Source organism: Neoarius graeffei, chromosome 25, assembly GCF_027579695.1.
Source record: "Neoarius graeffei isolate fNeoGra1 chromosome 25, fNeoGra1.pri, whole genome shotgun sequence".
In the NCBI taxonomy this organism is placed as follows: Eukaryota; Metazoa; Chordata; class Actinopteri; order Siluriformes; family Ariidae; genus Neoarius; species Neoarius graeffei.
Genome location: NC_083593.1, coordinates 21,454,638 through 21,477,386, shown reverse-complemented (window position 1 = coordinate 21,477,386; position 22,749 = coordinate 21,454,638). Strand labels below are relative to the sequence as shown.

General features: G+C 40.8%; 1 protein-coding gene across 5 annotated transcripts in view; it reads right to left on the bottom strand.

Annotated features, from left to right (window-relative positions):
* Positions 1 to 22,749, bottom strand: part of nbeaa (neurobeachin a) — a 460,126-nt gene that overhangs the window by 206,072 nt on the left and 231,305 nt on the right. For all 5 annotated transcript variants that reach the window (XM_060908447.1, XM_060908439.1, XM_060908440.1 and 2 more), the window contains exons 3-6: positions 18,750 to 18,850; positions 10,267 to 10,362; positions 9,834 to 9,955; positions 285 to 411 (exon numbers count right to left, since the gene is read on the bottom strand). In XM_060908447.1, coding sequence (XP_060764430.1) covers positions 285 to 411; positions 9,834 to 9,955; positions 10,267 to 10,362; positions 18,750 to 18,850 — 446 coding nt within the window. The remainder of the gene's footprint in view (positions 1 to 284; positions 412 to 9,833; positions 9,956 to 10,266; positions 10,363 to 18,749; positions 18,851 to 22,749) is intronic.

Genomic DNA, 22,749 nt, shown 5'->3' with positions numbered 1-22,749 from the left:
GGATGCAAAAGAAGAAGGTGGTAAAACCTGCGCATGCGCACACGGACTTCCTCGGTCTGCTTGACTGCGTGAAGCGAGCAATTTCATGCACATTATTTGCTCAGGAATCCCCTCAAATTAAATAACTTCCCAGCCACAGAATGGCCTGTTTTTTTGAAATATTACAGAAATAAACATATATTACAATGACCAAATTCAGAGGAAACTAAATTTCACCAATTTGATCAATTCAAAAGGCCGTCTAGCTTTAAGTGTTGAGGTATCATGGAACGGACAGGTCTCACCTTCCTGGGCTGGAAGTCGTATTTCACGCAGTGCTGGAAGCCTTTGCCTTTGGACTTGAGCGACGTCACAATCAAACAGTTCCCCACAAAATGGGCAGAGTACCCGATTCCTTTGCTCGTTCGGAAACTAGGAGAGATGCAGGATGTAGAGCAGATGACATTCAGTACGTTTACATGCACACTAATATTCCACCGTTATTCCGAATATCACAGTGTGATACACGTAATGTGATGCAGGTCGTGTCAACAGTATATTCCGTTTGGATATTCCAAATTTGGCCCTATTCTGAATTTAGCATTTTCCAATTAAGACGTGCTAATATTATTTGGATTTTAGGAGCAATATTTGGACATGTATACAGGGATTTTTATGGAAGCTGGTGACACATGGGATGGCTTTGTGCATTGTACCCAAACCAACTAGGCAATCGGAGTATGCACAGCTGCATGTAAACCGGCTAGTGTCTTACAAAAGTATTCATCCCCCTTGGTGTTTGTCCTGTTTTGTCGCATTACAAGCTGGAATTAAAATTGATTTTTGGGGGGGTTAGCACTATTTGCTTTACACAACATGCCTACCACTTTAAAGGTGAAAATTGCTGTTTTATTGAGACACAAACAATAAGATGAAAAAAAAAAACAATTGAGTGTGCATAGCTTAGCACATCTAACCACTGGGATTTTTGCCCATTCCTCAAGGCAAAACTGCTCCAACTCCTTCAAGTTAGATGGGTTGCATTGGTGTACAGCAATCTTCAAGTGATGTCACAGATTCTCAATTGGATTGAGGTCTGGGCTTTGACTAGGCCATTCCAAGACATTTAAATGTTTCCTTTTAAACCACTCCAGTGTAGCTTCAGCAGGATGTTTAGGGTCATTGTCCTGCTGGAACGTGAACCTTCGTCCCAGTCTCAAACCTCTGGCTGACTCAAACAAGTTTTCCTCCAGAATTGCCCTGTATTTAGCGCCATCCATCTTTCCTTTAGTCCTGACCAGCTTTCCTGTCCCTGCAGATGAAAAACATCCCCACAGCATGATGCTGCCACCACCATGCTTCACTGTAGGAATGGTGTTCTCAGGATGTTGGGTTTGCGCAACACATGGCGTTTCTCATGATGGCCGAAAAGATCAATTTTTGTCTCATTTGACCAGAGAATCTTCTTCCATGTGTTTGCAGAGTCTGCCACATGCTGTTGGGCAAACTCCAAACATGTTTTCTTAAGCAGTGAGGTTTTTTTTTTTCTCTCCAGTCTTCCATAAAGCCCCACTCTGTTGCGTGTACAGCTTAAAGTGGTCCTATGGACAGATACTCCCATCTCTGCTGTGGATCTTTGCAGCTCCTTCAGTGTTATCTTTGGTGTTTTTGTTGCATCTCTGATTAATGCCCTCCTTGCCCAGTCTGTGAGTTTTGGTGGACGGCGTTCTCTTGTCAGGTTTGTAGTGGTGCCATATTCTTTCCATTTTGCTATAATGGATTTAATGGCGCTCCCTGGGATATTCAAAGTTTGGGATATTTTTTATAAACCAACCCTGATCTATACTTCTCCACAACTTTGTCTCTGACCTGTTTGGAGGCTCCTTGGGTTTCATGTTGCTTGCTTAGTAGTGTTGCAGAGTCAGGTTCCTTCCAGAACAGGTTGATTTATACAGACATCATGTGACGGATTATGTGACACTTTGATTGCAGACAACTAATAATCAACTAATAATGTGACTTATGAAGTGAATTGGTTGGACCAGCTCTTATTTAGGGGTTTCATATGGAAGGGGGTGAATAGTTATGCACACTCCAGATTTCTGTTTTTTCATCTTAATTATTGTTTGTGTCGCAATAAAACAACAATTTGCACCTTTAAAGTTGTCGGAATGTTGTGTAACTCAAATGGTGCTCACCCTCCAAAAATCCATTTTAATTCCAGCGTGTAATGCAACAAAACAGGACAAACGCCAAGGGGGATGAATACTTTTGCAAGACACTGTATAAATTTAAATTTGCCGATACAGATGTAAGCTGCAGCACAATCAAAACACAAGGCTCGTGTTGGGAATTCCACTCGACTCACCAAGAACATCAGTGTATAGTGGCTTATTATTTTTACTTACCTGAATCACATACCTTTTTTTTTATAACATTAGGACTATTATTGTGCACAGATGACATTTGTTCTGAATCCATACAAACAGAAATATATCAGATCAGCTGAACAGTATCGCAGAACTCCAGATAAACATGGCTGTGTGCGTCTAGCAGCATAAAGACCAGCATTTGCAGAAGAAGCTGGTTTCTGCTGATAAGACGGCAGACCATCAAAGCTATTTTTATTCTGATTCTCTCTCTCTCTCTCTCAACAGTGTCAGGAGTCCATGCTAATTTCATTTCAGTATTATTACAGAAATGTACAATTCTGAACAGAATCAAAAGTAAGGAAAAACAAACAAATTCAACATGTGCAATTTTGCCATCACTTTGCTTTCAGTCGATCAGGAGTTCACAGACAGTATGACATGTAATGAAGTCAAATAGACAAATAAGAGAAAAATGGCAAAAGAATTTATTCCTTGAGTTGTACCATGTTACAAAAACACTGTCCTGAAATAAACCATTTCAAGCCTAATAAGTAACCTAACCCTATGAACCTTAGGCAAATTTCAGGGTAATTTCACGAGGGCAAGACGGACACAGTATAACTTGTTTTTTCCCTCTGGAACAGTCTCGTCTTTCCAAATCTCCCATTATTTAATATGATAATACTTGCATATTTTTTATATTAACCTTTAGTTCAAGGAAAATGAAGACTGCATCTTATGAAATGATGTTAGTACATGCATCTCACCATAAAATATTGGCAGTAGCGATATCTTTTCATAATCATGTAGGGGAGATTCGCTGAAATCTGGAATAATGGGAACTTCGATGACTTGGCAATTTGCAAAAATATGTGCTTAGTGCATAACAGAAATGAGAAGGGCACTTGGTAGAGTGCATACCTCTGCCAAGTCACATATCCAGATTTGCATCAAAATCTAATCAATTGTTCCTTGGCCCATCTTTCCTCCAAATTTCCTCAAAATCCGTTCACTACTTTTTGAGTTATGTTTGGAACAGACAAAAATAAAAGATGAAAAATCCTGGATCCGCATACACATCTGGGTCCCGGATCCATATACATATCCGGATTTGCATTAAAATCTAATCAATTGTTCCATGGCCCATGATTCACCTTTCCACCAAATTCCATCAAAAACCATTCACTACTTTTTGAGTTACGTTTGGAACAGACAAAAATAAAAAATAAAAATCCTGGATCCACATATATATATTCGGATTTGTATTAAAATCTAATCAATTGTTCCTTGGCCCATGATTCAACTTTCCACCAAATTTCATCAAAATCCATTTGCTACTTTTTGAGTTACATTTGGAACAGACAAAAAAAAAAATAAAAATCCTGGATGTGCATACATACAGTGGTGCTTGAAAGTTTGTGAACCCTTTAGAATTTTCTATATTTCTGCATAAATATGACCTAAAACATCATCAGATTTTCACACAAGTCCTAAAAGTAGATAAAGAGAACCCAGTTAAACAAATGAGATGAGAATATTATACTTGGTCATTTACTTATTGAGGAAAACGATCCAATATTACATATCTGTGAGTGGCAAAAGTATGTGAACCTCTAAGATTAGCAGTTAATTTGAAGGTGAAATTAGAGTCAGGTGTTTTCAATCAGTGGAATGACAATCAGGTGTGAGTGGGCACCCTGTTTTATTTAAAGAACAGGGATCTATCAAAGTCTGATCTTCACAACACATGTTTGTGGAAGTGTGTCATGGCATGAATAAAGGAGATTTCTGAGGACCTCAGAAAAAGCGTTGTTGATGCTCATCAGGCTGGAAAAGGTTACAAAACCATCTCTAAAGAATTTGGACTCCACCAATCCACAGTCAGACAGACTGGGTACGAATGGAGGAAATTCAAGACCATTGTTACCCTCCCCAGGAGTGGTCGACCAACAAAGATCACTCCAAGAGCGAGGCGTGTAATAGTCAGTGATGTCACAAAGGACCCCAGGGTAACTTCTAAGCAACTGAAGGCTTCTCTCACATTGGCTAATATTAATGTTCATGAGTCCACCATCAGGAGAACACTGAACAACAATGGTGTGCATGGCAGGGTTGCAAGAAGAAAACCACTGCTCCAAAAAGAACATTGCCGCTCGTCTGCAGTTTGCTAAAGATCACGTGGACAAGCCAGAAGGCTATTGGAAAAATGTTTTGTGGACAGATGAGACCAAAATAGAACTTTTTGGTTTAAATGAGAAGCATTATGTTTGGAGAAAAGAAAACACTGCATTCCAGCATAAGAACCTTATCCCATCTGTGAAACATGGTGGTGGTAGTATCATGGTTTGGGCCTGTTTTGCTGCATCTGGGCCAGGACGGCTTGCCATCATTGATGGAACAATGAATTCTGAATTATACCAGCGAATTCTAAAGGAAAATGTCAGGACATCTGTCGATGAACTGAATCTCAAGAGAAGGTGGATCATGCAGCAAGACAACGACCCTAAGCACACAAGTTGTTCTACCAAAGAATGGTTAAAGAAGAATAAAGTTAATGTTTTGGAATGGCCAAGTCAACATCCTGACCTTAATCCAATCGAAATGTTGTGGAAGGACCTGAAGCGAGCAGTTCATGTGAAGAAACCCACCAACATCCCAGAGTTGAAGCTGTTCTGTACGGAGAAATGGGCTAAAATTCCTCCAAGCCGGTGTGCAGGACTGATCAACAGTTACTGCAAATGTTTAGTTGCAGTTATTGCTGCACAAGGGGGTCACAGCAGATACTGAAAGCAAAGGTTCACATACTTTTGCCACTCACAGATATGTAATACTGGATCATTTTCCTCAAGAAATAAATGACCAAGTATAATATTTTTGTCTCATTTGTTTAACTGGGTTCTCTTTATCTACTTTTAGGACTTGTGTGAAAATCTGATTATGTTTTAGGTCCTATTTATGCAGAAATATAGAAAATTCTAAAAGGTTCACAAACTTTCAAGCACCACTGTATCTGGATCCCAGATCCACATACATATTTGGATTTGCATTAAAATCTATCGGATTGTTCCTTGGCCCATGATTCACCTTTCCACCAAATTTCATCAAAATCTGTTCACTACTTTTTGAGTTACGTTTGGAAAAGACAAAAAAAAAAAAAAAAATCCCAGATCCGCAGACATATTTGGATTAGCATTAAAATCTAATCAATTGTTCCTTGGTCCATGATTCACCTTTCCACCAAATTTCATCAAAATCCATTTGCTACTTTCTGAGTTATGTTTGGAACAGACAAAAAAAGAAAGAAAAATCCTGGATCTGCATACATATCTGGATCCCGGATCCGCAGACATTTGGATTTGCATTAAAATCTATTGGATTGTTCCTTGGCCCATGACTCACCTTTTCTCCAAACTTCATCAAAATCTGTTCACTACTTTTTGAGTTATGTTTGGAACAGACGAAAAAAAAAATCCTGGATCCGCATACATATCTAGATCCCGGATCCATACACAGATTCAGATTTGCATTAAAATCTAATCTATTGTTCCTTGGCCCATGACTCACCTTTCCATCAAATTTCATCAAAATCCGTTCATTACTTTTTGAGTTATGTTGGGAACAGACAAACAAACGGACACGAAAACATAACCTCCTCGAACAAAGTTGTCAACCGTAATAAATTTCATTATTTTATTTGCTGTGATTTCAAAACCAGATTACTCAACAAAGCTTTGTCACACTGAGGAATATCTAGCATCATCAGAAAGGCTACATTCTGCTGTTTATTCAGATCTGTGGGATGTTGTGAAGCGATATGGACTTTGTCACTTATTCAGTCACAAACAGGAGTGTGAAAATGGGTGAAGAAATTAGTAAAAGATATCACTTCGCAGAAAACTGATCTGTTTTCATGACATGGTTCCTTCAGTATGTATACACGTAACTAGCATTGTTACAAAGCTCCAATTTCACTCTTTCTTATGATACCGTATGTGGTTCGTATCTATGCAGTGACGTGTTTATGAGTAGTTCAAATGAGAGGAATGGGTGTGCAGATGGACGCAGAGCTGTATGCAGACTGTAACTATGACTACATATGATGTAAATTCAAAATGTTTTTTCCTGAACACTTCATTGCACAGACAAGCGCCTAACATCGCTCAAATGGTTAAGTCGTGCTGTTTCATGTGATATGTGAGCCACATCTCTGCGATGATACTTCATGAGCAATTCAACCAAGAAGTTGGGATGCAAGTTTAGATCCAGTGTCAGCTGAGTTCTAAGGGTCGGCTTGGCAGCATGCCGCTGTGCTGATGAACCTCTCATACGGGATGAGATATATATACGGGAGAACAGCATGTTTTTGTGTGGCCTTTAAAGACGTTTGAAAGCGTTTACATAAAACTAGTGTTGATTCAAAAATAAAGAACATATCTACAGAATATATTGTTCATTTTGTGCGGCGTTGCGATAAGCTTTTACTTTGTGTTTTTTAACGCTGTAATCCAATACACTAAACTCACGGGTGCCGTCATCTTGGGTTTTTTAGTGATATTCGGCACCGGTGCGTGTGTTTTATTGTTGCTTCCAGCTCGCTCACTGTCAGTTCAATCAGCTTGAAACTCATGATTCCTTTCTAGTGGTCGACTCTCTCATATTGACTTGTTTTTCCAATAAAATCGGTTGAACATTTTGGTGTCTAGTGCCCGCGATAGATCGGATCACTGAGGAAAAAATAAATGATTTTCCTATTTCTTTTTTTCATGGAGAAAAAAAAAAAGAGATGGTGTATAAATATCAGTGATACTGTTTTGAAGAGAATGAACAAAAAAGTTTGACCTTATTACAGTATACACAGCGCATTCAAGCACCATCGTCATTAGTCATGCTCGGTGTCCACAATTTAAAGTGAACATACCAGCTCAATTCTGGCTTTTATGTTTGAACCCAAAGGATGGACCAATTTCACTGATGGATTACTTTTAAGCCTTCTAGGTGCATAATTGTGATCTACAAGAAGAAACCTTTATCTGTAATTCTTACCCTGATACTCAACATTCTAAATCTTTTTATTTTTGGCTTTTTGGTCTATTAATTTCTGATTGAGGTTCTTTTTCCCTCATAAACGTAAAATTAAACCAATGGCAAATTAAACTGGTTTGTGACTGGGACAACGGGCAGAAATGGAAATTTTATAAAAACACTGGATTTTCAAATGTTCATAACCTTTTTTTTAAGACATATTTACAAAATTAAACAAGTTTTCAATTCAGATCTTCATGCTCTTTAATTTGATATATTACACAACACTCTGACAACTACTTTAAACCAGAGTGCTCTGAGAGCACAATATCCCCCGCTGGCAACTTTGCCATAACTCTGGTAAAATGTGACTGAATTGAACGAAATTGCGATATGCATATTACCGACATATAACAAAGAATCCTGCCAAGTTTCGTGAAATTCCTTCAAAAATTGTGAGAGGAGTTGATTTCAGAAGGTGAGTACCCTTCCTGGGACAGACGGATGGACATCACCACGACATAATCCCCCTTCGGGCCTTTCGGCCAGCAGGGAATAAAAATTGTGAGGGAAGTTGATTTCAGAAAGCAAGCACACCTTGATGAAATTGCCAAAGTACAAGTTTATTAATAATCAAGGGCATAACTCTGGTAAAATTTGCCCAAATTAAATTAAATTTCAATATGCGTATAACTATCATATAACAAAGCCTTTTGACAAGTTTGGTGAAATTCTAGTCTGGCTAACGCGACTGCAAAGCTCTACGAGCTATTGGTCTGGCCAAGATATTAAGCCCAACCGTTTCCCAGAGCCCGTGGTTGACCTGCCTCCCTGAAATGCCTCAGTTTGCTACTGGTCGAAGCCAGAAAAGGCTGTGACGAAGCTTAAACCAATCACATCACGCTTTCCTCTGACGTATGTGACGCGACGGGGCTAACTGGTGGATTAAACTCTTACCGAAGCCGGTCGGGAGCAAGGCGAAAACGTCCTTCCTTTCAATAAATACCTCCAGGGCTGCTCTTTGCTCCGTTTTCAATGAGAACTTGCTCCATGTTCGTAATGTTTCTAGTGAATGAAGCGCTTCCGGCATAGATTCTGTAAACAATCTATGGCTTCCGGTCGCAGTTCTACTACGTCACTGCCTTGAACACGCCTCTACCCAGGGCCGTTGGAGATGCTCAAAGTTGATTGGTTCCCGATTTTTCGGGAGCTTGGAAGAGCTGTAGATAGCTTGCCTGGCCAGACTAAGCTCGCAACAGGCCCTCATGTTGCGTCACGCTTAGGATGGGCGGGACCAGGCTAGAGAAATTCCTCCACAAATTGTGAGAGGAGTTGATTTCAGAACGCAAACACGCCTTCATGATATTGTGAAAGTACAAGGTTGTTAAATCAAGGGCTGTAACTCTGGTAAAATGTGACCCAATTGAACGAAATTGCAAAATGTGTATTACCGATATAACAAAGAATCCTGCCAAGTTTCGTGAAATTCCTCCAAAAATTGTGAGAGAAGTTGATTTCGGAAGGTGAGCACCCTTCCTCGGATGGACAGATGGACAGACACTGCCTTTCAGCCAGCGGGGGATAAATATGGCTGGTTATTGCTACTAAGGGTTAATAAATAGTGATATTTGTTACGCTCCCTCCAATGTTCTCTTGCTTGTATGACCTGCACAAGGAGCTTTAGGCAAAGTCTTTATCGTACTATAAGCTAGTGCACTAGGGGGAAAAAAAAAATCACAAGTGTGGCTTCTTAAACAGAATGGCCTAAAAATAAAAGAATAGAAATAATAAAAATAAGAAATAAATCACAAAAACTACAAACAGAATGAAGTGAAATTAACCTGGCTTTATACTCAGTGTAGCTTTAAGTTCGTTTCAAACAAGTAATTTTAAAGACAATATTTATTTGGAATAATTCCCAACATGTGTGATATTTGTAGAAAGCTTTGCGCATTAATAACGCTATTTTCAGCTTTATTTGATTTGTATGAAATCAACCACTTGGCTGCTTTCTGAAGGCAGCAGTGTAATTAAATCAAAAGTTCAGGACTAATACAAGACGATTAGGCGCGAGTAAACGAAAAACCTACTGTATTTCATGACAGTTTTTTTTTTTTTTAAAATACGCACCTCATATGACTTCATTTCTCCTTGTGACATTTAGCTAGTCACATATTTACCTCCTCCAGCCTACAGGACACCTTCCAGCGCAGAGCTTTTCTTAGTAACATGAAATATAGGCCAACGCTCGATAAAATTAACGGTGGGCCCTCCGAGGCCGAGCTAGGAGAGTACGCTCCCACCAAAAAGAGTAACACTTTATTCTCATACACATCTGTCCATTCATCCAGGTTTACACTCCTGAGATCTCTGATGCTTATTATAACACAATGATTTATTCTTATAATGGGAAGCCTGGACCAGAGAAGGAAACTGGTCCTTGATGATGCCAGTACTTACCAGTACAGGTAGGGTTTGTCCTTGTCTACGTTGATATTGTTCAGAGGGTCCATACGGAACCATGTGTTGAGAGTGAAACCGTTCTGGTAAGGCCACTTAGCAATGGGAGGCAAAGCGATGGCCTAGACGAACAAGACATGACGTATACATAATCAGAGCACAAACAGGCGTTCATGTAACACCAGTGTAGCTATTCGCATCTTGACAAAGGCACATGGAAACTTTAGAATGTAAGATTCATCACTAATAAGTTAAAACTACTTCTTGAGAGCATTTTATACTCATATATTCATGTAACAGCCCTTTTATATGTCTTCACTTCACACATAATAAGAATTAACACAAGTACAGTCAATCGGATCGAGATTAGATGTAAAGAAATGCCTGATTTTAAGACAGGCTGTGAGGAAGAGGAGAAGAGTGAGAACCGCACCGCTGCACTGCGCCCTGGGAAGTTGAAGAAGGTATCTGGGCCATGTCTCTGAGGCATCTGGTTCAGGACAGACAGCAGCTTGATGGCATGCCTTGGCTGCAGCAAGACCAGGGTCAAAAAGAAGGCAAAGAAGATACAAAAAAAAAGGCTGTTTAACAGTGTAGACAATAAGATCTGACAGATTTCATAAAATGATTTTTAATCTACAGTCGTGGCCAAACGTTTTGAGACACACATTTTGGTTTTCACAAAGTTTGCTGCTTCAGTGTTTTTAGATCTTTTTGTCAGATGTTTCTATGGTATACTGAAGGACAATTATAAGCATTTCATATGTTTCAAAGGCCTTTATTGACAAATACATCAAGTTTATGCAAAGAGCCAATATTTACAGTGTTGACCCGTCTTTTTCAAGACTCCTGCAAGTCGCCCTGGCATGCTGGAGATCAGCTTCTGGGCCAAATCCTGACTGATGGCAACCCATTCTTGCATAATCAGTGCTTGGAGTTTATCACAATTTGGGGGTTTTTGTTTGTCCGCTTGCTTTTTGAGGATTGACCACAGGTTCTCGATGGGATTAAGATCTGGGGAGTTTCCTGGCCATGGATCCAAAATTTCAATGTTTTGTTCCCCGAGCCACTTAGTTATCACTTTTTTTGCACCTAAATCAACTGTTTATTGGACCATCAAGAACTTCAAGGAGAGAGATTCAAGTGCCAGGACCCTGCTATGGGATTGGGGCACCACCAGTGCAGAGCTTGCTCAGGAACGGCAGCAGGCAGGTGTGAGTGCATCTGCACGCACAGTGAGGTGAAAACTTTTGGAGAACGGCCTGGTGTCAAGAAGGGCAGCAAAGAAGCCACTTCTCTCCAAGAAAAACATCAAGGACAGACTGACATTCTGCAGGAAGTACAGGGACTGGACTGCAGAGGACTGGGGTAAAAGTTATTTTCTCTAATGATGCCCCCTTCAGACTGTTTGGGGCATCTGGGAAAATGATTGCCCAGAGAAGAAAAGGTGAGGGCCAGGGACGGACTGGGACCAAAAAACAACCCTGGACTTTCCCCCCAAATAGGCCCACTATACTATAGTATACTATACTATAGTAAAGTGCTATAGTGGTATAATGTCTGTCATAACAAAACCCACACAGATGAACAGGTTTTTGGGCTTTTGCTGGGGGTGGTAACTGAAAAACTGCTCCAGGCTGTAACTGTCTGAACTGGGACGGCTGAAATATTGGGGCACTGATCCCTCATTCTGGCACTTTCCTGGACTCTCCCTGTCATCTTTTCAGCTGCCACTATCTTCAACCTGAATAAACAAACAACTGAAAAGCTGAAGTTGGATGCTAATGCTATTGTTGATTATATCTAAACTATGGGGCGGCACGGTGGTGTAGTGGTTAGCGCTGTCGCCTCACAGCAAGAAGGTCCTGGGTTCGAGCCCCATGGCCGGCGAGGGCCTTTCTGTGTGGAGTTTGCATGTTCTCCCCGTGTCCGCGTGGGTTTCCTCTGGGTGCTCCGGTTTCCCCCACAGTCCAAAGACATGCAGGTTAGGTTAACTGGTGACTCTAAATTGACCGTAGGTGTGAATGCGAATGGTTGTCTGTGTCTATGTGTCAGCCCTGTGATGACCTGGCGACTTGTCCAGGGTGTACCCCGCCTTTCGCCCGTAGTCAGCTGGGATAGGCTCCGGCTTGCCTGCGACCCTGTAGAAGGATAAAGCGGCTAGAGATAATGAGATGAGATGAGATGAGATGAGATCTAAACTATGTAATGGCATCTAGGAAAACCCTTCACACTGTGCACTGACATATGCTTGATTAACATTTGTTTAATAGTATTATTTGGAATGACAGCCTTTAAACCTGTACTTATACCTCAAAATTCTATTTTTAAAAACCAGCTAAAACTTTGGATAAACATAGCATTTGATACCTAGGCTACAGACAAGAAGAATAAAACAGACTTGGAGGTTTTTCCTAAATCCCAATTACATTTTTAGCCTTTTAGGTCTATTCTGTGTAAGAATTAGCCTGCTTGACATTATTTTATAGTTTTAAAGTGCTGATGACACGTTTTTGACATCTTTGGCGATGTTTTATAACATAAAAAGTAATTCCCGATGATCCATATATTAATTCACGAAGGCGCCTATTTTACAAGTTATGATAAAAAACGCGGCTATTTGGGCAAATTTGATGGGGCTGCAGCACCCAGGAGATGAAGGAGGAGGAGGGGCTATATGACGTCAGCGAAAGAATCTTCCTCCTCACTTACCAGTTTGTTGTTGATGTGACAGGTGTTCAGTTTGTCATTATTATTATTATACATTATTTTATATATATATATATATATATATATATATATATATATATATATATATATATATTAGTGCTGTCAAAAATGTTGCGTTATTAACGCGTTAACTTGACTCAATTTTAACGGCGATAATTTTTTTATCGTGAGATTAATGTTCTGTGACATGATGCCACGCCCCGCACAGCCAGAGTCCTCTGCCCTCCCCCGAAGAGCCACGGTGCTCCGATCGTTTTCCCATCGGCGGCTCAAGCCCCACTTTACAGTGGCTGTGACAAGACGTGTTATGCTCTGCAATAAAAAAAAAACAAAAAACATTGGTACAACCAGTGTTCGAACTATGCCGATATTTTTGGGGGGTCCCTTTTGGGGGGTGCTTGCGCTTGTCTCAGAGCGCGGATCTCCGATCAGGCGCGCTCACTTCGGATATGCAAATGCTTCCCGTTACACACGATTGCTATGTCAATAAACATCATTTTGCCAATATTTTAGAGACCCCCCAACATTTCCCAAATCATGTTTTCAAGGGATCTCATGTCTGTTTCAGGGGATCTCGGATCCCCCGAGTACCCCCGTAGTTCGAACGGTGAGCAAGCCCATTCACTTTTTTATGCTGATAAGAGAATTACAATGGTTTTTCATGTGACAAAAATGTGCGATTAAATTGCGATTAATCGCGAGTTAACTATGACAGTTGCGACATTAATTGCGATTAAATATTTTAATCGCTTGACAGCACTAATATATATAGTTATTATGCCTTCGCGTTGTCTTGCTGGCTTTTGCTCCAAAACCCACAAGGATGGGGTAAGTTTATTCAAGTTTCCCAGAGATCCTGAGGTGCATGTGAAGTGGGTGAAGCAAGTCAGGCGCACTCGTGACAAGTGGGAGCCCTCACCAACATCCGTCCTGTGCTCTGAACACTTCGATTTGGATTGTTTTGACACCCTTCCCAGCTTAAAAGAATCTCTTGGGTGTTCAGTTCAGCACAAACGTGTGTTACTACCATCAGCAGTACCTACAGTATTCCGGAGGGGGTCTACTAGTAGCTATGCCGGATCCAGCAGTCGCCAGGGACATGGTGACTCCTCCAAAGACAGTCCTCCTGTCAGAACATGTGTTGAGAAACGACATAAGATAAAAGTACGTAGAGCTATAGAGTGCTCTGACATGATGCTAAAAATAGTAACACTGCGGTCTGCGTAGCCATCTTGGAAGTGACTCGCTCCAGAGCGCTCACAGAGTACACATCATAGAGTACACATTCATGATAATCATAAATGTAATCATAAAGTCGGCGTGATATCAGTCATGTATTTGCTTGTGAAAGCTTGTGGCTTTCATGTAACTGCCGCCTAGCAACGAGAGGCAAAGGGTAAAGAGGGTAGGCTATCATAGATTCTATTCGGAAGAGATCAATACATGATTGCTTAAAAATTAGGCATTTTAACAATTTGCATCTGTTTTGTGATTATCGTGACACTTGTGTGTTATATAGAACTGTATGTCTTATCAGCACATCGAGGATCTTCCACCGGAGGCTTTAGCAAGTACTCGTAGCAACACTACACTTTACCCTTTGCCATGCGTTGTTAGGGAACGGTAGCAAGTACCCCGATGACCGACTTCAAGAATATGTAGAAAAAATTTAGAAATTATACTTTCCAAAAGTCATTTGAGCTTAGTGTATTGTATTTCCATTTATATTGTAGGTTCTTGCTGATGTTTTTGCGGAGTATGACGCAGCTGCTGAATCAGAAGCTGCAGAGTTTGTCTGTACTAGTTGTGAACATTCACATTATTATCAATCTCATTTATTTAAAATCAGATAAAATCATGCCATCATGATCACTGCTTAAAGTACCAGTATTTGGTTGTTCTTTTGTTCAGAGGAAGAGCTAGCACTAGAGAGTTCACCAGCGTTTTCATGCGCCATTTCCATTGAGTAGAACAGCCAGTGAACCGCAGCGTGTTCTCCTGCTGACGTCACAGCATGGCCGAGAGCCACGGACCCAGTTTTCTTGTGCTGTGCAATTAAAAGTTGGATATTCGCATAACAACAGTTTCTTTTTACGTAATTATAACAGAAATCTAACATGTTTGCCATGTTGTATAGTTTATTTAAGAAATTGCATAGAGTCATGTTCATGTCATCAGCACTTTAATATTATGCTGATTTTTTGGTAGGTAAGCCTGACAAACAGATCTAAAATTAGGCTATTAACAAATTGCACAATGCAATGCTGCTGTGATTAGTTATGATACCATTCAACCAATCATCCTTCAAACAACATTTGTAGCCTATTCCACAGACATTCCACCACGCACCACGAAAGAGAAGACAAAGATAAATAGTGCCAAAATGGAAAACACTTCTCCCCCTCAAACTTTTGGTTAATGATAGGCTAGAGCTTTGGTTCTCTTGAACGTAAAGAGCCTAATCTGCATGAATTATGCAGAGGTGAACATATGAAATCGCGGCCATTTGTGCTTGCCTATCTATTTATAATTGGCTTGCTTGGTAGTTACGTGTTTGTTTTGACAGCAATAAACCACATATTTCTCATCATCACACCGCAAATCCAGTCAATAGAAGATTGGCCTACTATGAGAGGGGTATATGAGTGGCCTTTACGTAACCTGTTTTATGCTATGGTTTTATGTCGTTGTCACTTACCGGTACCTCCTCCTCCGGTGAAATCCCTTCAGCTGCCTGCCCCTCATCATGACTATCATCATCAGCATGTGGTTGGTCAGGTTGGATGTCCACCTGGTTCTCAGTCTCGCTCGGTGATAACGTGACATGAACGTTACTACTGCTGCTGCTTGCAGTTGCACTGCTGCCAAAAAGCTCTGTGAGCTTTCTACATTTTGAAGCATCTTCAAGTGACTTCACTTTCTTTTGTTTTAAATTTTCCCATCCACCTTTCTCCTTATGTTTTCTGCTTGCCATCTTTCTGTTGACAGACACTAACGTTACTCTTCTTTGTTGGCTTTTAGGCCTATGGAATAATGATTGACGGATAAATTATCGTCTTAGCGCCACCTGTTGTTAGTTGATAGACTGAAAATTTTGGTTATTGAACAGGGCCGACGGCCGTAGACCGGACAGCCGTTCTGGACTTTTCCAGAACACACAGATTGCCAGTCCACCCCTGGTGAGCGCTACCATGAGTCCCGTGTCATGCCAACAGTAAAGCATCCTGAGACTATCCATGTGTTGGGTTGCTTCTTATCCAAGGGAGTGGGCTCACTCACAATTTTGCCTAAGAACACTGCCATGAATAAAGAATGGTATCAAAACATCCTCCAAGAGCAACTTCTCCCAACTATCCAGGAGCAATTTGGTGATGAACAATGCTTTTTCCATCATGATGGAGCACTGTGTCACAAGGCAAGTGATAACTAAGTGGCTTGGGGAAAAAAACATTGAAATTTTGGGTCCATGGCCAGGAAACTCCCCAGATCTTAATCCCATCGAGAACCCAGTCCTCTCAATAACTGCCGGTGATCTTGCCACCTACAAACGCTCCATTGCCAGCTACTCACAGTGTTTTTTCAAATAATTGAAATTCATAAGTTTTTACTTCATAATTTATACTTCATAAAAATACATTTTTGCATTCAGGATCACTCAGAATTCACCATTTAACACCTACATTTTCAAAATTTTCCGGGGGAGGACCCCCGGCCCTCCCTCTTTTTTATACAATCACAGCAGCGGCTAACACAGCCTCCGCTCAGCTTACATGGATCCCAGACAGCCGCTATTTAGCGGAATTCCGCTATTTTTCTCGCCAAAGTGTTTTGTTTTGTTTTAAATCTCTTGTATATCCGTTAAAAATATGTTTAAGTAAAATAACCAGCAGAATACGTTCTGATTTGGTTTGCTTGTTTAGCGATGTTTTCATCGGCTTTGTTTGTTCTCATTGACATTCGGGAACACTCGGAAGTTGAATTGATGTAAATACCGCGAGACTGTACGCAATAGAACGAGAAAACAATATGACTGCTCCCATCTGCTAGAAAACGTGTTTTAACTCCGTTCGTGCTTTTGTTTCTAATGCGTTGAACTTAATTCTATATGTCGTGGAAAGCGTAGTTGCGCTTAGCCAGAGAGGAAGTTGAATCCAAGAAGAGATTAATGAATGTGGTGAATACAGAACTTGAAACAAAAGCTCATGCGAACAGAGTAGCCAAGAAATTATCCAAAAGAGCACTGCAGGAACATCAGAAAAAGCAGAAGGAAAGATCAGAGAAACAAAAGCAGAGAAAACTGGAGGAAAGATCACAGAATGCACCCCAGAAAAGAGCATTAAATTCCTCTGCAGTGAAACCTTTCAAAAAGAGAAAGGTTTAAATCAAATATCTCCAATATTTGCTGTACATATGTATATATCTAATATTACTGAATCATTGATTTCTGCTCATATTCATGATTTTTGAAAAATGAATGTGGCTTATATTAGACTAGTATTGACATTAACTCAAAACAAAAAAAATAAACAAATGAGATGAACTATGGATACTATTGTTATATTATAACAAAATCAGTGGAATATTTAGGCAAGTATATTCTTCAAAGCTACATTTTCGTCTAATTTTTATAAATAACAAATTTTTTTTTTGCCACTTATGTCATAGATTACAAAATATGGCATCAAATAGATACACATTATTGTTAAATTCTGTTGCTTTTCTATGTTAAATCTAAGTAAAAAAAATGTGTTCTATAGCATCTTTAAGTGTTAAAATCTCAACTGCTTCAGGGGGCTTTGCCCCCTGTACCCCCAGCAGGGGTGCTGCCCCTGCACCCCGCAAAGAGCTTGCAGCCCCCTTGACCCATGCTGATAGTTTCTTACATTCCTCTATTTTTTTTTTTTTAAATTACTGCTGGGATCCCTGGCTTAACCTCTGCCTACTACGCTTTCTTACTTGCCCCTTTCTCAGAAATATATTGAGAGGGCTGAGAACCTGTGGTCAATCCTCAAAAAGCGGGTGGACAAACAAAAAACCCCAAATTGTGATAAACTCCAAGCACTGATTATGCAAGAATGGGTTGCCATCAGTCAGGATTTGGCCCAGAAGCTGATCTCCAGCATGCCAGGGCGACTTGCAGGAGTCTTGAAAAAGACGGGTCAACACTGTAAATATTGGCTCTTTGCATAAGCTTGATGTATTTGTCAATAAAGGCCTTTGAAACGTATGAAATGCTTATAATTGTCCTTCAGTATACCATAGAAACATCTGACAAAAAGATCTAAAAACACTGAAGCAGCAAACTTCGTGAAAACCAAAATGTGTGTCCATCTCAAAACTTTTGGCCACGACTATATGTTCTTTCGATGTTGGTCATTCAGTTATTCCTCCCTGTTGCATCGCAGTTACCAGCCTGGGAGGGTGAAGGGGTAACACATGCTTCCTTAAAGACATAGGAAAAGCAGCTACAGCATCTTTCTGAACTGCCACTCATGAGGAGGAGGTGAGTGCTAAGTACCTTTAGTTAGAGATAGCATCACTCCAACTGACGGAGAAGGGAAGACTTTCCTTCCCACCCATGAACAAGGATGACTTGGAATCCTAGCCAAACTCGCAATCTTACAACAATAACGCAGACATTTTGTGGAATGGAAGAATGTGGAGCATTTCAGAAGAAAGGTACATGCACAGTGCAGTGAAATTCTTTACTTCGCATATCCCTGTTTGTTCAGAGGTTGGGGTCAGAGCACAGTTCAGCGCACAGATCAGCTATGAACCAGCAGCCCTGGAGCTGACAGGATTAAGAGCCATGCTCAAGGGGCTGAGAGTGGCAGCTTGGTGGTGTTGGGACTTGAACTTGCAACCTTCTGGATCAGTCACCCAGAGCCACCAGTGCCATTTCAGAAAGCATGGATGAGATTATGAGATTGGGGGGGGGGGGAATCCATTTTCATCCATGACTCTCAGTGCAAATCTAAACCTTAACTGATCAATCGCCTGTCCATTATTCCTGCCTACTCGTGCTCAGGAAGCCTAGAGCACCGTTCCTCTCCTCAGGCTCTGGACCTCATTAACATCACACCTCGAGAAGGTTTCTGATTAGGAGCCACATCCATTAAATTCCTCAGAGATTGGTTTTCTGTGAGTGGATGAACTAATGATGGAGGATGTGTGTCTTTTACTCACCCAGACGCCATTATCTCCTCTCAGCATGCTAAACAGCAGTTTCAGCTCTTTCACTGTGATACTGTAGCTGGCCAAAACCCCTAGCATGTCCACCAAGAGGTCTAAAGGACGCAAAGAGAGAGAGAGAGAGAGAATGTATATAAACTGAAAAAAGAAACTGTTTTATTGGAACTACAGTTTGAAATACCACTGAAGATGCAATTTTAAACCATTGCTTGTTGATTTGTTGCCAAAGAAACTTTGACCTCAAACAATTTTTAAGAATGCATTTACATCTTTGCTAAGAATCTATAACGCGCTATAATATTATAACAAGAGTGCTCTGAGAGCACAATATCCCCCGCTGGCAACTTTGCCATAACTCTGGTAAAATGCAACTGAAATTGAACGAAATTGAAATATGCATATTACCAACATAAAACAAATAATCCTGCCAAGTTTTGTGAAATTCCTCCAAAAATTGTGAGAAGAGTTGATTTCAGAAGGTGAGTACCCTTCCTGGGATGGATGGACAGACATTGCCACGACATAATCCCCCTTCGGGCCTTTCGGCCAGCAGGGGATAAAAATTGTGAGGGAAGATAATTTCAGAAATTGCCAAAGTACAAGTTTGTTAATAATCAAGGGCATAACTCTGGTAAAATTTGCCCAAATTGAACGAAATTTCAACAGGCGTATAACTGTCATATAACAAAGCCTTTCGCCAAGTTTGGTGAAATTCCTCCACAAATTGTGAGAGGAGTTGATTTCAGAAGAACGTACACCCTCATGAAATTGTCAAAGTACAAGTTATTTAATCAAGGGTCAAAACTCTGGTAAAATTTTCAAAAATGAAATTAAATCGCAATACGTGTATTACCATCATATAACAAGGCCTTTTTCCAAGCTTCGAGAAATTCGTCCAAAAATTGTGAGAGGAGTTAATGTCAGAAGGCAAGCACACCTTTATGAAATTGTGAAAGCACAAGGTTGTTAATCAAGGGCCACAACTCTGGTAAAATGCGACCGAACTGAACAAAATAACAATATGCGTACTACCAACATCTAACAATGCCTCTTGTCAAGTTTCGTGAAATTCCTCCAAGAATTGTGAGAGGAGTTGTCAGAAAGAAGACACATTCATGAAATTGTCAAATCGTCAAATTATACTTTTGTTAATCAAAGGCTGTAACTCTGGTAAAATGTGACCAAATGGAACGAAATTACGATCTGTGTAGTACCGACATATAACAAAGAATCCTGCCAAATTTTGTGAAATTCCTCCAAAAATGATGAGAGGAGTTGATTTCAGAAGGTGAGCACCCTTCCCGGGACGGACGGATATTGCTACGACATAATCCCCCTTCGGGCCTTTCGGCCAGCGGGGGATAAAAAAGTACAAAGACACACCAGGGAAATATTACCCTCTACACTTGAACCTCAGACACACTTGATTAATTAACCTTGAGCTAAACTCCATACATTTCAAAATCTATTGGAATGCTATTGACGTCTTTCAAGTGAGTAATGATTTTAAATAAAATGCTGTTTGATGGATATAAGCCGATGTTCCAGTGATTTGCTTGCCTGTCAACATGTTGCACAATCATAGGACACAAAGTTCCAGCCTCCTTGAGCTACTATAGAGTTTATAGTGCACAGGAACTACAATAAGCACCAAGAGAGGCCCATTGGGGCAGGACTTACACTGCCCCATACTCACTCTATGAACATGGCTGGTGCTTTTTACACTAAATTAGACTGGTTTATAAATACTCCACAGATGTCACAACCTTGTTCTATAAAAATAATCTGATTTAAAGAGATCCTCCAGCGGATTTACTCTTAAACATATGTTAAGTAAAAGTATTCGTAGATTTCAACAGTCAAACATTTATTTTCGGAGACCAAATAGTGTTCTAGAAAAATTAATTTTAATAAAATACCAGATGGGCCTCCTGTGGAAGTGACGTATGCGATGACGTGGCATAGTGGAAGCTTGGAGCAACTCGGCTGTTTATATCCTCTGTTTACAGCGTGGTTTTGCTAGTTTTACAAAAGTATTTTTACCAGATTTATAGGGTTTTAAATAAGTAAAGTATGCCTCATTGCACAGCATATAAATGCCAAAATGATGCTAAAAAGAAGGACAAGAAGATATCTCTTCACCGTTTACCTGGCCAGAACCGTCTGACTACTCGCAAGAAATGGATTCAGGCCATCGGAAGACCTCAAAACAATCTGCCTGTGGGGCCCTACTTATCCTCCGAACATTTTCAATCAACCTGTTTCGATGAATCGACGGAGTTAAAAGCAAGATTAATGGGGGCTTCCAGAATAAAAAGAAAGATAAAAGACGATGCCGTGCCAACAATATTTGCCCATCGTTCAACTCCAAAAGCCCACCAATTCAGTGTTGAGCGGCAACAGAGACAACAACACCGGGAGGTTAGTTTCGACTTTGTTCTACCATGATTCTTTGTAGTATACAGGGATGGATCCAGCCCAAGAATCTGACAGATGCACATTTGCAGAAATATTTTCACTAATTTTACCAGATCGCTATGGATTTTCACAGTGGCGTAGAGCACGCTGAGCCCTTTCCGAAGAGGGCAGCTATGGCCCGCTACAACTGCGGCTCAGCCCACTATAAGCCCAGTGCGAGCGCAACTCGCCAAAATCTTCAATATGAGCCCTGGCTCGAGCCTCTTGCGTGTACAGTTATTTAAAAATTCATAACTCTGCCACCAAAAGTCCTAGTCCCGCTAAACATTACAGGCACCTCCCTCTGTCCAAGAACTTTCAAAACAGCCCAGGCATGGCCGCTATGACCGCGACTTAGCCTGTTATTCACAGCGAATTTCGACCTCTTTCTGGAGCATTTTATTGGTTTGATCTAGATTCTTTGTCTCAGGTCATGCTATACAAATCATTGTGAGAATACAGGTAATTAGGTCAGGTAAGCATCACCGCTTACCACAGGTGGTCGGATCCTGAACCATTGGTCTGTTGGTTGAATGTGGCTATACTGTAGGTCATGTAGCCAGCTAGCGGTAAAGTAAGCAAATGCCCCGTGACCGATGCCAAGTGGTGCACATATATTTCTGACCAACGCACGTGTATCGGTTGCATCGGTCTGGATCCGTCCCTGGTATATTATCGGTGTCTTGCCTGGTGAATTGTGATCGGTATTCCAATGCCTTGTAGGCTCTTCAGTGTATACTAGAAGAAAATACGGGTAACAAAGAAAACACAGACGTTAAAGAACAATTACAGACGGAGCATTCGATTGACCTTCAGGTACGGTTGACTATACTCCAGATAAGAGAATTACTCAGAACGTTTTGCTTGAAGCTCACTCATTTGAAATTTCCGAAGTTTTATTTCATAGTAGATTCAGTTTCATTTCATTTATGTGCTAGGAACGTGAATTGACCGGGAAGAGAGGTATGGCTGTGCAAACAGACGAACCAGTCAGTGTTGAAATTCGGACAGAGACAATCGTCTTTGAAGACAAGATTATCCAGTGTTCTTTGTTGGGAGATGAAACCATCTCATTAGATGATTTGTTCGAACTCTACTTGCAAAACCACGATGTAAGCAGATGATATAAACAGTCCGGTTGCTCCAAGCTTCCACTATGCCACATCATTTCTGCGAGAGGCCCATCTGGTATTTGAATAAAAACACATTTTTCCAAAACACTATTTGGTCTCGGCGGCACGGTGGTGTAGTGGTTAGCGCTGTCGCCTCACAGCAAGAAGGTCCGGGTTCGAGCCCCGTGGCCGGCGAGGGCCTTTCTGTGTGGAGTTTGCATGTTCTCCCCGTGTCTGCGTGGGTTTCCTCCGGGTGCTCCGGTTTCCCCCACAGTCCAAAGACATGCAGGTTAGGTTAACTGGTGACTCTAATTGACCGTAGGTGTGAATGTGAGTGTGAATGGTTGTCTGTGTCTATGTGTCAGCCCTGTGATGACCTGGCGACTTGTCCAGGGTGTACCCCGCCTTTCGCCCGTAGTCAGCTG